Genomic DNA, 10,744 nt, shown 5'->3' on the forward strand with positions numbered 1-10,744 from the left:
ACTACAGCTTCCTTCACCCTATTGTTCAGAGAGATACTTCTGGGCCCCTAACAACTGTCTCATAGAAGCTGTGTCTGGATCTCCTGGTCTTCTTGTTTTTCACTTCAGGGAGAGGGTGTGTGTGATCGTTTCTCCCCGAGCTCTTTCCCTGAAAACCACCCCACAAAGCTGCTACTTGATCTATCACACGCAGAAAGACAGCCTGCCTCATGCACTGCTCTGACTTGTCAAAAACTCTCTCTCTCTCTCTCTCTCTCTCTCTCTCTCTCTCTCTCTCTCTCTCTCTCGTTATTACTCTCTGCTGCCATCATGGGGCTGTTTAACCAATCCATCAATCATCATCATTAGGAACCTTCACCAACTTCCTTGCACCTTTCACACAAAAGGTGTTTTAGAAAGATGAAGAACTTTCTGCAGAATGATTTTTTGCATGTAAAGTTACTACAAATGCCTTGGCCTTCATTATGAGCTCTTCCCTAGGAAAGCTGGGGTATCTTCTGGCATTGAAATGATGAAATGTGCCAACTATAGTTCTCAAGAATAAAGTCTACCATATGTGGATCTCTTTAAAGTTGGATTAGATACCCATAGGGCTTGCTTATGATCTTGGAGCCCAGCTAGGAAATTAGGGGTGGGGTGGGGAGTGGCCTCCGAAGCGTTTGCAGGAGAGAATTGGTGGGTAGAAGAAGGATTAAGCACTTTCTCGTGACCGACAGTTCTCCCATGCATACACTCCCTCATCACCACATAATTTTAGAGGAATAGCATGATAAGTAGTTCTTTTAATAAGTAGTTCTACCACTAGGGCTCGCTCTTTCTTTCTTTCTTTCTTTCTTTCTTTCTTTCTTTCTTTCTTTCTTTTGCCTTTGAGGCCTAGATCCTATTTGGTTCCAATTAGTTTGCAACGCTAATATGAAACCTACATTGGCTATAACATACTTTTAGCCAGCGTGGCACAGTGATAGAGTGTTTGACTAGGATCTGGGAGACCCGGGTTCAAATCCTCACTTGGCCATGAAGCTCACTGGGTGATTTTGGACCTGGTCACTGCCTCACCTACCTCACAGGTTTGTTGTGAGGATGAAATGAGGATGGGAGTACTATTCACACTGCTTTGAGCTCTTTGGAGGTGAAGGTTGTATATAAAACCAAGAAATAGATAAATCCCACATGAATGACATTCACACCTAGCACAAATACTGATAGAGGCTCAAAACCACCCACAAGTGCGTGTAACTGAACCCCAACCATGATTTGTAAATGAAAAGCTGCTTTAGAAAAAGGAAATTTCTTTAAAGAATACTTAATCTTTCCCCTAACTTCCATTTCTCCACAGGTTCCCTGCTCTGGCGCAGTTCTGAAAAGCAAACACCTTGGAGGATACGCTTCAGAAAAACTGCTTGAACATTTCAATAGCTGTGTTGTTTAACAGATCAGAAAGAAAGAAGTTTCAACTGATTTCATTACTGCCAGAAATTTAGAAGACAGAATGATGTTCAGCCTATTGTTACATGCACAAAGTGCCTTTTCAGAGGGAAGAGGCAAACACTGGTGCATATTTCAATATTTCTAAGAACTGCAATCCAGATAACACCAGAGGACAGCTTTCCCCATTAAGAAATTGCTTGAGCATAGGTAGTGTGGGATGGAACAGCAGTGTTCCCTGCTTTCAGCATAGAGTCAGTTTGCCGTAATTTTCAGTAGTTCAGCTCTTGTCTAGTCTAGAATGGATCTAAAACAGTAATGGGAAACCTCCAGCCCCACAGACCTCATAGGGCCCAATTTAGCCTGTAAGGCCATTTCCCCCAAGCCATGTGCCATATGTGATGACAGGTGAGGGGCAGGTAGAGACACAGCTGTGCCCAGTTGGAAGCCTTGGTTGAGCACTGGCATGGGAGGCTTGCCGTCATGAGAAGCTGGAATCAGCTGTGCTCCTGAGTTCTGCATGGTGAACTCTGTAGTGCAGTGACTCCCACTGGAAAGCGGAGCTTGAAGTCAGCACCTAGCAACTGATAGGTACTTTCAAACTTACTGGAATCAGCTGATCTCCTGCTTTCTCCATGGGGCACTACATAATGCAGCCACCCCATGTAGAAAGCAGCTGATCAGCTGATCACCAGTAACTTCAAGCCCCACTTGGCTGGAGAACCTGTTGCTGGAATACAACTCCTGTCTTCCCTGACCACTGGCTATCCTTTGCTGGCATCATTCAGGCCACCCAGTTCTTGGTGGTGGTTGGAGAGGTGGATTACTCAATCTTCTTCTGTGTCCTTCTCGCCATACAGATTTGTCTTCCTCCATACACAACCCTGGAAGCAGGGAACATCCAACAGTTTGATAACTTGGTTATTAGGAGGCAACAGGAGGTTCCTGGAGAAATTCCAGGGAGTTTCCTCTCTCTCAAAAACATGGTTGATCAAGCCAAGCTTGTCAGGTAGCTGTAAGCCATCTGGAAGAGGAAGGCAGGTGGATATTTGACTACCACCAATGCTTCCATTGTAACCTCTATGATACACCCATCATTCTAAGTGAGCTCTCGAATGTCAAGAACATTCCTGAAAGACGCACACATCCATCCTGGCAGATAATACCTAAGCAAACAAATATATGTTTTTAATTCCCATCAAATAGGGCAATTTAAAGGTGAACTAAGAGATAGCAGTGCCATTCACAGAAAATCAATCACTCTCAATATGCTTGCTATCACTCCAAGGATGTTTGCCAGACAAATTAGGAAATTAAAAAGGCATTCTGGCTTATTTGCCATTATTAAACAGTACCCTTATTCCAGTCTTTACCTAACGATTACTGATAAGAGCAGAATATTTATAGGAGAGAGGCACAGGTAAGAGTTGGGCAGCAGCACTGCAGGCAACAGCTGAGAGAACTTTCACTTGTCCCAGAGTAGTATCTTTCGAAACGGTAAGTATTTTGTCCTCCTGGCTGGCATATTTGTCCTTGTGGGGTTCACATTTTTTTACTATGGCTGTGGCTCTGGGAATGGTTCCACAGGATGCAAATAAGTAAATTTGTTCAATGTCGCAAGGGAATTTAGCATCTGCCATAGCACAGCAGGTAGGACTGGGTTATCACTAGATTCCCTTTTAGCAATACAGATCTGTAACCAGGATAGAAACAGTAGACAATATATCTTCACACACAGAGAAAGGGGTTGCCAACTTCCTCTTCACCGCAGCCGACGCTGACCTAGAGTGTCCTTGAAGTTTATAGTGGCTTCTCAGGGAGCTTAAGGACGCAGCAGTGGGAAATGGAGGGCTATAAAACCTATGTACGTGCACACCCCTTTGGGTTGCTGGCTGATGGGTTTTAAGCCTTAGTCATGTCTGTCAGCCACAAAGCCCAACATCTAATTATTTTTATGACTCATCTGAAAGAAACTAAAGACTAATTATGTGTGAATTCGCAACAGAAAGGAGGTAAACCTGCTTCTAGGATGCTGTTTTAGGAACTTATTTTGTATTCCTCCTATCGCAATAAAAAGTGCTTGAGTGGCTTTTTGTCTTTTTTTAATAATAATAAAATCCATTAAGGTTTGTGATTGGTGTTACTGTTGTTTTTTTAAAAAAGAAATTGCTACATGTTTAATTTTATTCACAGTATTACTAAGTGAAGGAACATATATTATAGCTGGATGCTTGAAAGAACAGCGTAACAATCCACACTATTCTCTTTTTCTTTCTGTTGGCGTCAAAAATGATGCCAAAGCCATGGGGGAGGCTGTTCTATATGCAGACCTTTATTGCAATGATAAATTATCTTTCTAGACGATGTCACATACGATGGCTACCTCTCTCCATTCATTTGTTTGATGTAAAGCTCTTCTGTTCTCTTTTCTGTTATTTTAACATCCCTTAACACATGTAGTAGGCAGAAGCAGCACAAGGCTTGTAGTTTAACATAATGTTTGGCAAATTAGATGTAAATCAGTACAAGGATCCAATGCCTTTTAATAGCTGTGGAGAAGAGAGAATTTAGTAGTGAAATGCAGTGATGAGAAAACACTCATCAAGATTCCCTCTTAAGTATACAGTCATTAAAGGACATGAGATCTGTCAGAGATAACCGTAACTGTGTGGTGAAAAGGATTTTGAACAGCAGAGTTAAAGTGATCATTTTCCAGGTTCCACCTGAGGCCGGTTATTGGCATACATCAGAATTATGTGGCACAGTGGTGAATGGACTGGCGTTTTGTTTTTCTCTTCTGAAATGAAATCACACGAGGAGGGAAGCACCCGGAGCTTGAGAAGAAAGGAAGGGTGGAGAAGTGGGTGGTCTCTTTTGTCTTGATGGACAGGTTCAGCTTTTAATCACACTGAATTATTTCCCCAGGGCACTCCAAACAGAGTGATCTGAAGGAAGGATTAAAACTTATTTGTTTTACATGTGCATCTGTGTCTTTCCTGTGCAAATCCATGGAGAGCTCTGCATTGCATCCCCCAAAATCTGAAAGCCACCCTCCACCAATGACCCTGGCGTAACAGGATTGTTGCTGAGGGGATTATACCTCCCCCTAATCCAGTTTTCTGTGGGGATTCATGCTATTACCCCACTACCCCCTTCCCTTGTGGACATCAGTGGAGAGATCACTCCCAGGGAGAGGTAACTGTACCTCCCCTGAAATCTGTGGGGAGAGAGCAGAAGACTGCTCCTCACCAATGACCCTTGGGTTAGCAGGGTCCTTGCTGGGGATCCCCACCACCACTTCCATGACTATTATGGTACCAACACCAAAACAGAAACATCTGCTCTTGCTGGAGGCCCACTGCAGGGGGCGTCATCCTCTCAGAAGTGATGACCATGCTTGCAAATCATATCCAATTCTGATAAAAAATGAAAAGGTTATAGACTTCTTCTTTTTTGTTTTTTAAATTAAAGGTGTCCCGCACAAACCCTCTGAATGTATCTACCTGCAGTTTGGCAGGCTTAATCCATGCAAATTTCGTTGTATGAAAAGGAACAAATTTGTAGCTGTTTTTAGATCCCCCGCTATAGTGAATGGCCAGGGAGGAGGGAAGCAAAGCTTCATTTTTAACAAAGGTAATTTTCTCCCAAGTAATTGAGTGGAGTTAAAAAGACACTGCTCTGCTCTGAAACAAATTGGGCTGCTTCCAAAAGATACACGTTAATTTTTTCTGGCCACTGCGCATTCCTACCTAATGAATGCAGCATAAAAATAATAGGCAGAATCAATAAAAACTTAAAAGCCTGGTAGAAAGCCTTTCTGCCTGGCACCAGAAACAGGGCATAAAAATGGGCTCCAGACATCCTTCTCAGGGGAAAACGTTCCAGTTCCAGGACGTCACCAACATTAGTCATTATTTAGAGAGCCCTGGAATGTGCGTGTGTGACACAATAGGCAATCTGTACCAATAAAGAACTGCAGCCTTTCTGTTACTCATTAAAACTTATTTCAGTTTTAAGGGAAGCATCATGGCTTTGCTGATGGCTGGACTGTGGCAGCTAGCTACTGTGGTGATGATCTTGTCTCACATCTCAGCATCACTTCCTTCTCTTGGGAGGTAAACATCTTTTCTGTGACTCAGCCCTTCCTCCCCCCCCCTCCTTTCAAATTGTATGATCTCAGCAATTCAAAGATTTCCCACTTTCAACCCTCCCACCCAGTCACTTTGGTGACTCTTCCCCTCCCTGTCTTCATCACACACAGAGTACTCTAGAGAAAAAGTGTGATGCCCATCTCTTTTTGGAGAAATGGACAGTTGCAATGACAAGTGCAAGCTTCCTTAGACACGTCTGAGATTGGATTGACAGCTAGTGCTTGTCTTTCTACAATGTGTCCTTTTAAAAAGATGGAAGGAGCGTAGGAAAGAACACCGTGCAGTTCTGCTAGTTTAGCAGGCATGCAGGGAATGTGACCACTGTTAGGACTTTTATTATTAAGATTCAAGTTTCAAAGTTTAATTACAATTAACTGTCTTTGAGATGACATTGCACAGCTAATGTGTTATAAATATATCACATCAAAAACTAGTGTTTCCCAACAAGTCTCAGTTCCCCAATTTCCCCCAGGAAAGCCTCCAGTAATTAGTATCTTTCTTAGAGACTGCTCACTTGTCTCATTCCATGCTGCAACTACAACAACATCAACATGCTCTCTGCCCCAGCCCTGATATCCGCACTCTCAGTGGAGCAACAGGCTGGATGGCCTACCCTTGGGCAAATGATAGATGACTTACAGTGGAATTTAATCCATTTTATGTTAGCTTGACTCATTAATTCAGTTCAACTCTACATTTCTATGATTCTCAACCCTAGGCACCAGAGGCAAATCGAACTCAAATTGATGCATGATGCGGGAATGAGAAGAGAATATGAGAAAGCTGCCAAATTACTACAAAACCTGATGAACTACAAGCGCAGGTAAATACAGAGATAATGCTTAAAAACGCTAAGACCGAAAAGTCATCAGGGAAAGAGAATTTATTCACCTCACCGTTTCAAAAGATCTCATACGTGAAGTCCCCAAACTATAGGTCAGGAGCATATGAAGGGTCGCCATATACAGTATGTGTAGGCTGATTTTCAACGCTGGGACTCTCTTGGAAGATCAGAAGCAGGAAATCAGTAGAAAATTAGTAGGTAGTGTTAGGAGTGTGGTGCAAAAGTGTATATAAGGTGCGTGGAAATGGGAGGCAGATTTGAGAACTTTCAGAGTTATTACTTAAGCAACGAACAAACATTAAAAACAGATATAAAACAAGATGAAAAAACAAACTAAAACACAAGAATAATCATAAAAGAGCCAGCTCAACCCCACCCCACTAAACATATGCTGAGAGTTAAGCTCCAAAGGATTCGGAAAATAAACATGTTTTCACCTGGGGCTTAAAAACAGATGACACCAGTCATGCCTCCTTGGGAAGAGCATTCCACAAATGGGGAGCCACCACTGAGAAGGTTTGTTCCCAGGGCTGGCGCAGCCATTAGGTGGGGTGAAGCCACCGCCTCAGGCAGCAGAAGCCCCCTTGCCCTATCACCTCTGAAGCAGTGCCAGCAGCTGCAGAGTGTTACTTCTCGTTTTGCCTCAAGCAGTGAAACAGGATGCAATGCCTCTACCTGTTCCCATGTTGCCAGCCTCTGAAAGTTCCTTGGAGGTGGGAACGCAGGATGAATGGAGACTCCAGGTTGGTTCATGTAAGGAGAGGCACACACAAGGTAGGGATAACTGGGTGTTACATTTTCCATTTCTGCAGTGTGGGCTCAAACTGATGTCTCAGTTAGATGCCACATGTGAACACCCATAAGGAAATTCTGATGGGTCACTTTATTGCTGCAAAGCACCAGCAGGAGGGAAGCAGGGAAGTGGCAGGATGGGAAGGGTTTAGCTCGTCCCTGGACACCTTGCCGATTTCCTTCTCCCTATGTTTTGTTCTGCCATAGGGTTTCAGATGTACGTTTCACCATTCACACATGCACATAGACTCCTGGGAGGAAGAGCAGATTGGGGTGAAGTGACAGCCAGGGAAGCATAAAACACTATCTGCTTTTCTGCTCCATCTTCCCTTCCCTTGCATTTTAGCATGAACACTTTTCATTCACATATTTATTATATTTTAACTGAATATGCATTCAAAAGGATACTCAACGGTAAGAGTATATACACAAGAATGGCAAAATATAGTGGCCAGAACTGACTTAGATATTTTCATCCCAATACACTTTAGGCTTTTGTGGACATGAATCAGTCTTCAGAGAGAGGAGAAATTGCAAGGTTAATAAAGCTACTTTGTAAGAAAGAAGTTTTTTCCAAAGATGTATTTAATTTTTGTGAATTTACATTCTAAAATAACAAGGCACCTTCCTTTTGAGTGGATGGGATGAGTGTCTTTAGAGAAGAGAGAAAACCCCAAAAGTGGCCTCTTAGCAGAATGTGCCCTCTCATCTCTGACCTTGCTTTCTTGTGCATTAGTGTCTCATCTGGAGTAAAGGATGAATCTGGCTTCACTGATAAAAACACAGATGACTTGTGGACTTCAGAAGAAAAACTCATTAAACTGAAGACTTGTTTGCAATTTGTACAGAACCTTGATGCAAGGTGAGACTTGGAAGTAGCCAATGGAACACCATTTTTTACAAAGGGATCCAGGTGCCTAAGTTTGCTAAATTGTTCAAGGTCTTGAATATTTTTTTTTAAAGAAATTGTGAAGAGTTGCAAAAAGACCTCTCCAAACTGAGTGAATGGGCGGTAAAGTGGCAAATGCAATTCAAAGTGAACAAGTGTAAAGTGATGCATAGATGCTATTAGGATCTGAAGAGGCAGTGACTATCCAAGAATGAGAATTTGGCATCAAAATGGATAGCTTGGTGAAGATGTCTATGTAGGGTGTGACAGCTACGAGAAAGGCAAATTCCATGCTAGGGATCTTTAGGAAAGAAACTGAAAATTCAATTGCCATTACACAAATCTATGGCGCAACTGAATTTGGAATACTGTGTACAGCTCTGGTCATCTCACCTCGCTATTACACTATTTCCTTGGCCGATTTTACTGTTACTCTAGGGCAGGGGTCTGCAACCTTTAAGACAAAAAGAGCCACTTGGACCCGTTTCCGAAGAAAAAAACTGGGAGCCGCAAAACCATTGCGACATTTAAAACAAATATGTGTGCCACTGCCCTCCGATCTGACAGCGGGCGGGAAGGTGACATCGGGACGGTGCGTGACTAACGCACGCACCGCCCCATGCGACGTCACAGCCAGTACAGCGCCCACCACAGTGGGGAGTGTCGGGGCACACAATGCGCCTCCTCCCCTCGCTAGTATCCGCCCTGGAGCCGTGGCAAAGGTGTAAAAGAGCCACATGCGGCTCCGGAGCCGCGGGTTGCAGACCCCTGCTCTAGGGCTACCTCTCCCCAACCCTCTCCCCACAGCATCTGTGGGAAGCAGTGCCTTGCTACATGTGCTTCAAGTCAGGAACAGTAGGGGGCGAAGGAAGAATAGATGATAAAGTGGAGGGAGGAAATACTAAGAAATAGACAAGGCAATGGGGAGGGGATGGGGAAGATGACAAGTAATTTTCTGATTATGAGCATGAAGGATGGGTAGATTAGTCAGTCAGTTAGAACTCATTCACAAGACTTTCCAGATTCAATGAGCAGATTGAGGAGGCAATGTTCCAGGAATGCTGGCCAGTGAACTATTGCTTGATATTTGACCTGCATTTCTCTCATGGCAGTTTTTCAGGCAATGATGCAGAGGAAGCCACTCAGATAATGAGCCGCTCGGTTTGCCAACTGATTGCAGAAATAAATGAAGCAGTATCTGGAGCAACAGTAGATGAAAATCAGGAATGAAGCATCCAGCTCTGTGAGGATCTTCAAAAAAATAAATTGCAACTTCTGTTTTTCATGTGTGTATTAAATGATTGGGGAAAACAAACTGTGGAAATAAGTTAGTAAGGATTGCATAAATCAAAAGGAATGGGACTTAGAATGAAAGACTCTGGCATTTATACGCCTTATGGTAGAGTCTAAAATTATTTATCTTCCTCTTGTCTTCATCTTCTCCAAAATCAAATAAAGAAACTATAGCACAGCTCTTTTGTTATTAGTATTATTATTTTTGCATGTGACAGTTATCTTATAAACCTAGCTGCATTTTCCTGGGTAAATTAGACTTTTGGAACATTCCCTCATGTGGAAGAACCCTGGCATTGAAAGGTAACAAAATGTATAGTGTGAACAGATATTCTCACCTACCTGGGAAATAATGAAAAGCTGCTTCAATCATGAGAAACTATCAATGTCATCTATATTTCATACTTATATGCGTGCCGGGTAAAGGATCTCAGTCTGGGATTCAGCAAGCTTCCAGGGGGTTCCAGATGCTCACCCAAGGTTTGTACTCCTTAGGAGAATTGAAGACGCAGCAGAAACTGTTGTAGCTTTAAGAAATATTACTTATCCACCTATTTACACTTTCAGTTTGCATGGAGGGGGTCCAGATCTCACAACATGGTCATCTCAAGCAGGGCTTGTCCCCCACAGCAGTGCAGCCCTGGAATCAAAGGCATCTCTCCAAGGCTTCAGCCAACCTGCCCAAGATGGCTCTCCCTTTGTTCTGCCCCTTCTTCCCAGCACACCTTGCTAAAAACTCTATTTTCTGGCCACTTCACACTCAGTTACCCTGGCAACATTCCATACCTCCCCCCCCCCCCGTTCACACCTCTGGGGAAGGGGGAAGGATAGTTTTCTTGTACAGTACAGTCATACCTCGGGTTACAGATGTTTCAGGTTGCGTACCGCGCCAAACCCGGAAGTACCGGAACGTGTTATTTCTGGGTTTCGGCACTTTGCGCATGTGCAGAAGTGCCGAATCACGACCCATGCATGTGCAGACACGGCACTGCAGGTTGCAGGCACTGCAGGTTGCGAACATGCTTCCCACACAGATCACGTTCGCAACCCGAGCGTCCACTGTATTGCCAATGACTCTGTTTGTTTCTTAATAGCCCTACCTTGGCCAGGTCATTTTGCATAGGCTAGCTCAAGAATTCCTCTGCAGCTTGTATTTCTCCCTTCACATCTGAAATAATCAAAATTCTAGCATTTATTAATTTCTAGGGTTTAGAGGCCACCCCAAATCTGCAACAATATATAAAGAAACAGCAAAAAGCAATTTAAAACATGAAATATTGACACAGCATAGGAGAAACAAGTGTAAGGCTTACCCCACAGCACATATTAAGGCCTAACTACAGAGTAATG

General features: G+C 43.3%; 1 protein-coding gene across 1 annotated transcript; it reads left to right on the top strand.

Moving 5' to 3' along the window:
- The first annotated feature begins 2,814 nt into the window (after positions 1-2,814).
- LOC144327546 (uncharacterized) lies at positions 2,815-9,572 on the top strand. Its single transcript, XM_077927659.1, has 5 exons — positions 2,815-2,922; positions 5,436-5,540; positions 6,295-6,399; positions 7,949-8,074; positions 9,214-9,572. Exons 2-5 carry the CDS (start codon positions 5,452-5,454, stop codon positions 9,329-9,331), a joined length of 438 nt encoding a protein of 145 aa, XP_077783785.1. The 5' UTR covers positions 2,815-2,922; positions 5,436-5,451; the 3' UTR covers positions 9,332-9,572.
- Positions 9,573-10,744: the final 1,172 nt, after the last annotated feature.

The sequence above is a fragment of the Podarcis muralis genome, chromosome 1 (assembly GCF_964188315.1).
Source record: "Podarcis muralis chromosome 1, rPodMur119.hap1.1, whole genome shotgun sequence".
In the NCBI taxonomy this organism is placed as follows: domain Eukaryota; kingdom Metazoa; phylum Chordata; class Lepidosauria; order Squamata; family Lacertidae; genus Podarcis; species Podarcis muralis.

Excerpts from the sequence above, each read along its gene's own strand:
- LOC144327546 (XM_077927659.1), top strand. The coding sequence starts at position 5,452 with ATGGCTTTGCTGATGGCTGGACTGTGGCAGCTAGCTACTGTGGTGATG. Across the intron at positions 5,541-6,294 it reads TCACTTCCTTCTCTTGGGAG|GCACCAGAGGCAAATCGAAC; the intron begins GTAAACATCTTT and ends TCTCAACCCTAG. Across the intron at positions 8,075-9,213 it reads GTACAGAACCTTGATGCAAG|TTTTTCAGGCAATGATGCAG; the intron begins GTGAGACTTGGA and ends CTCTCATGGCAG.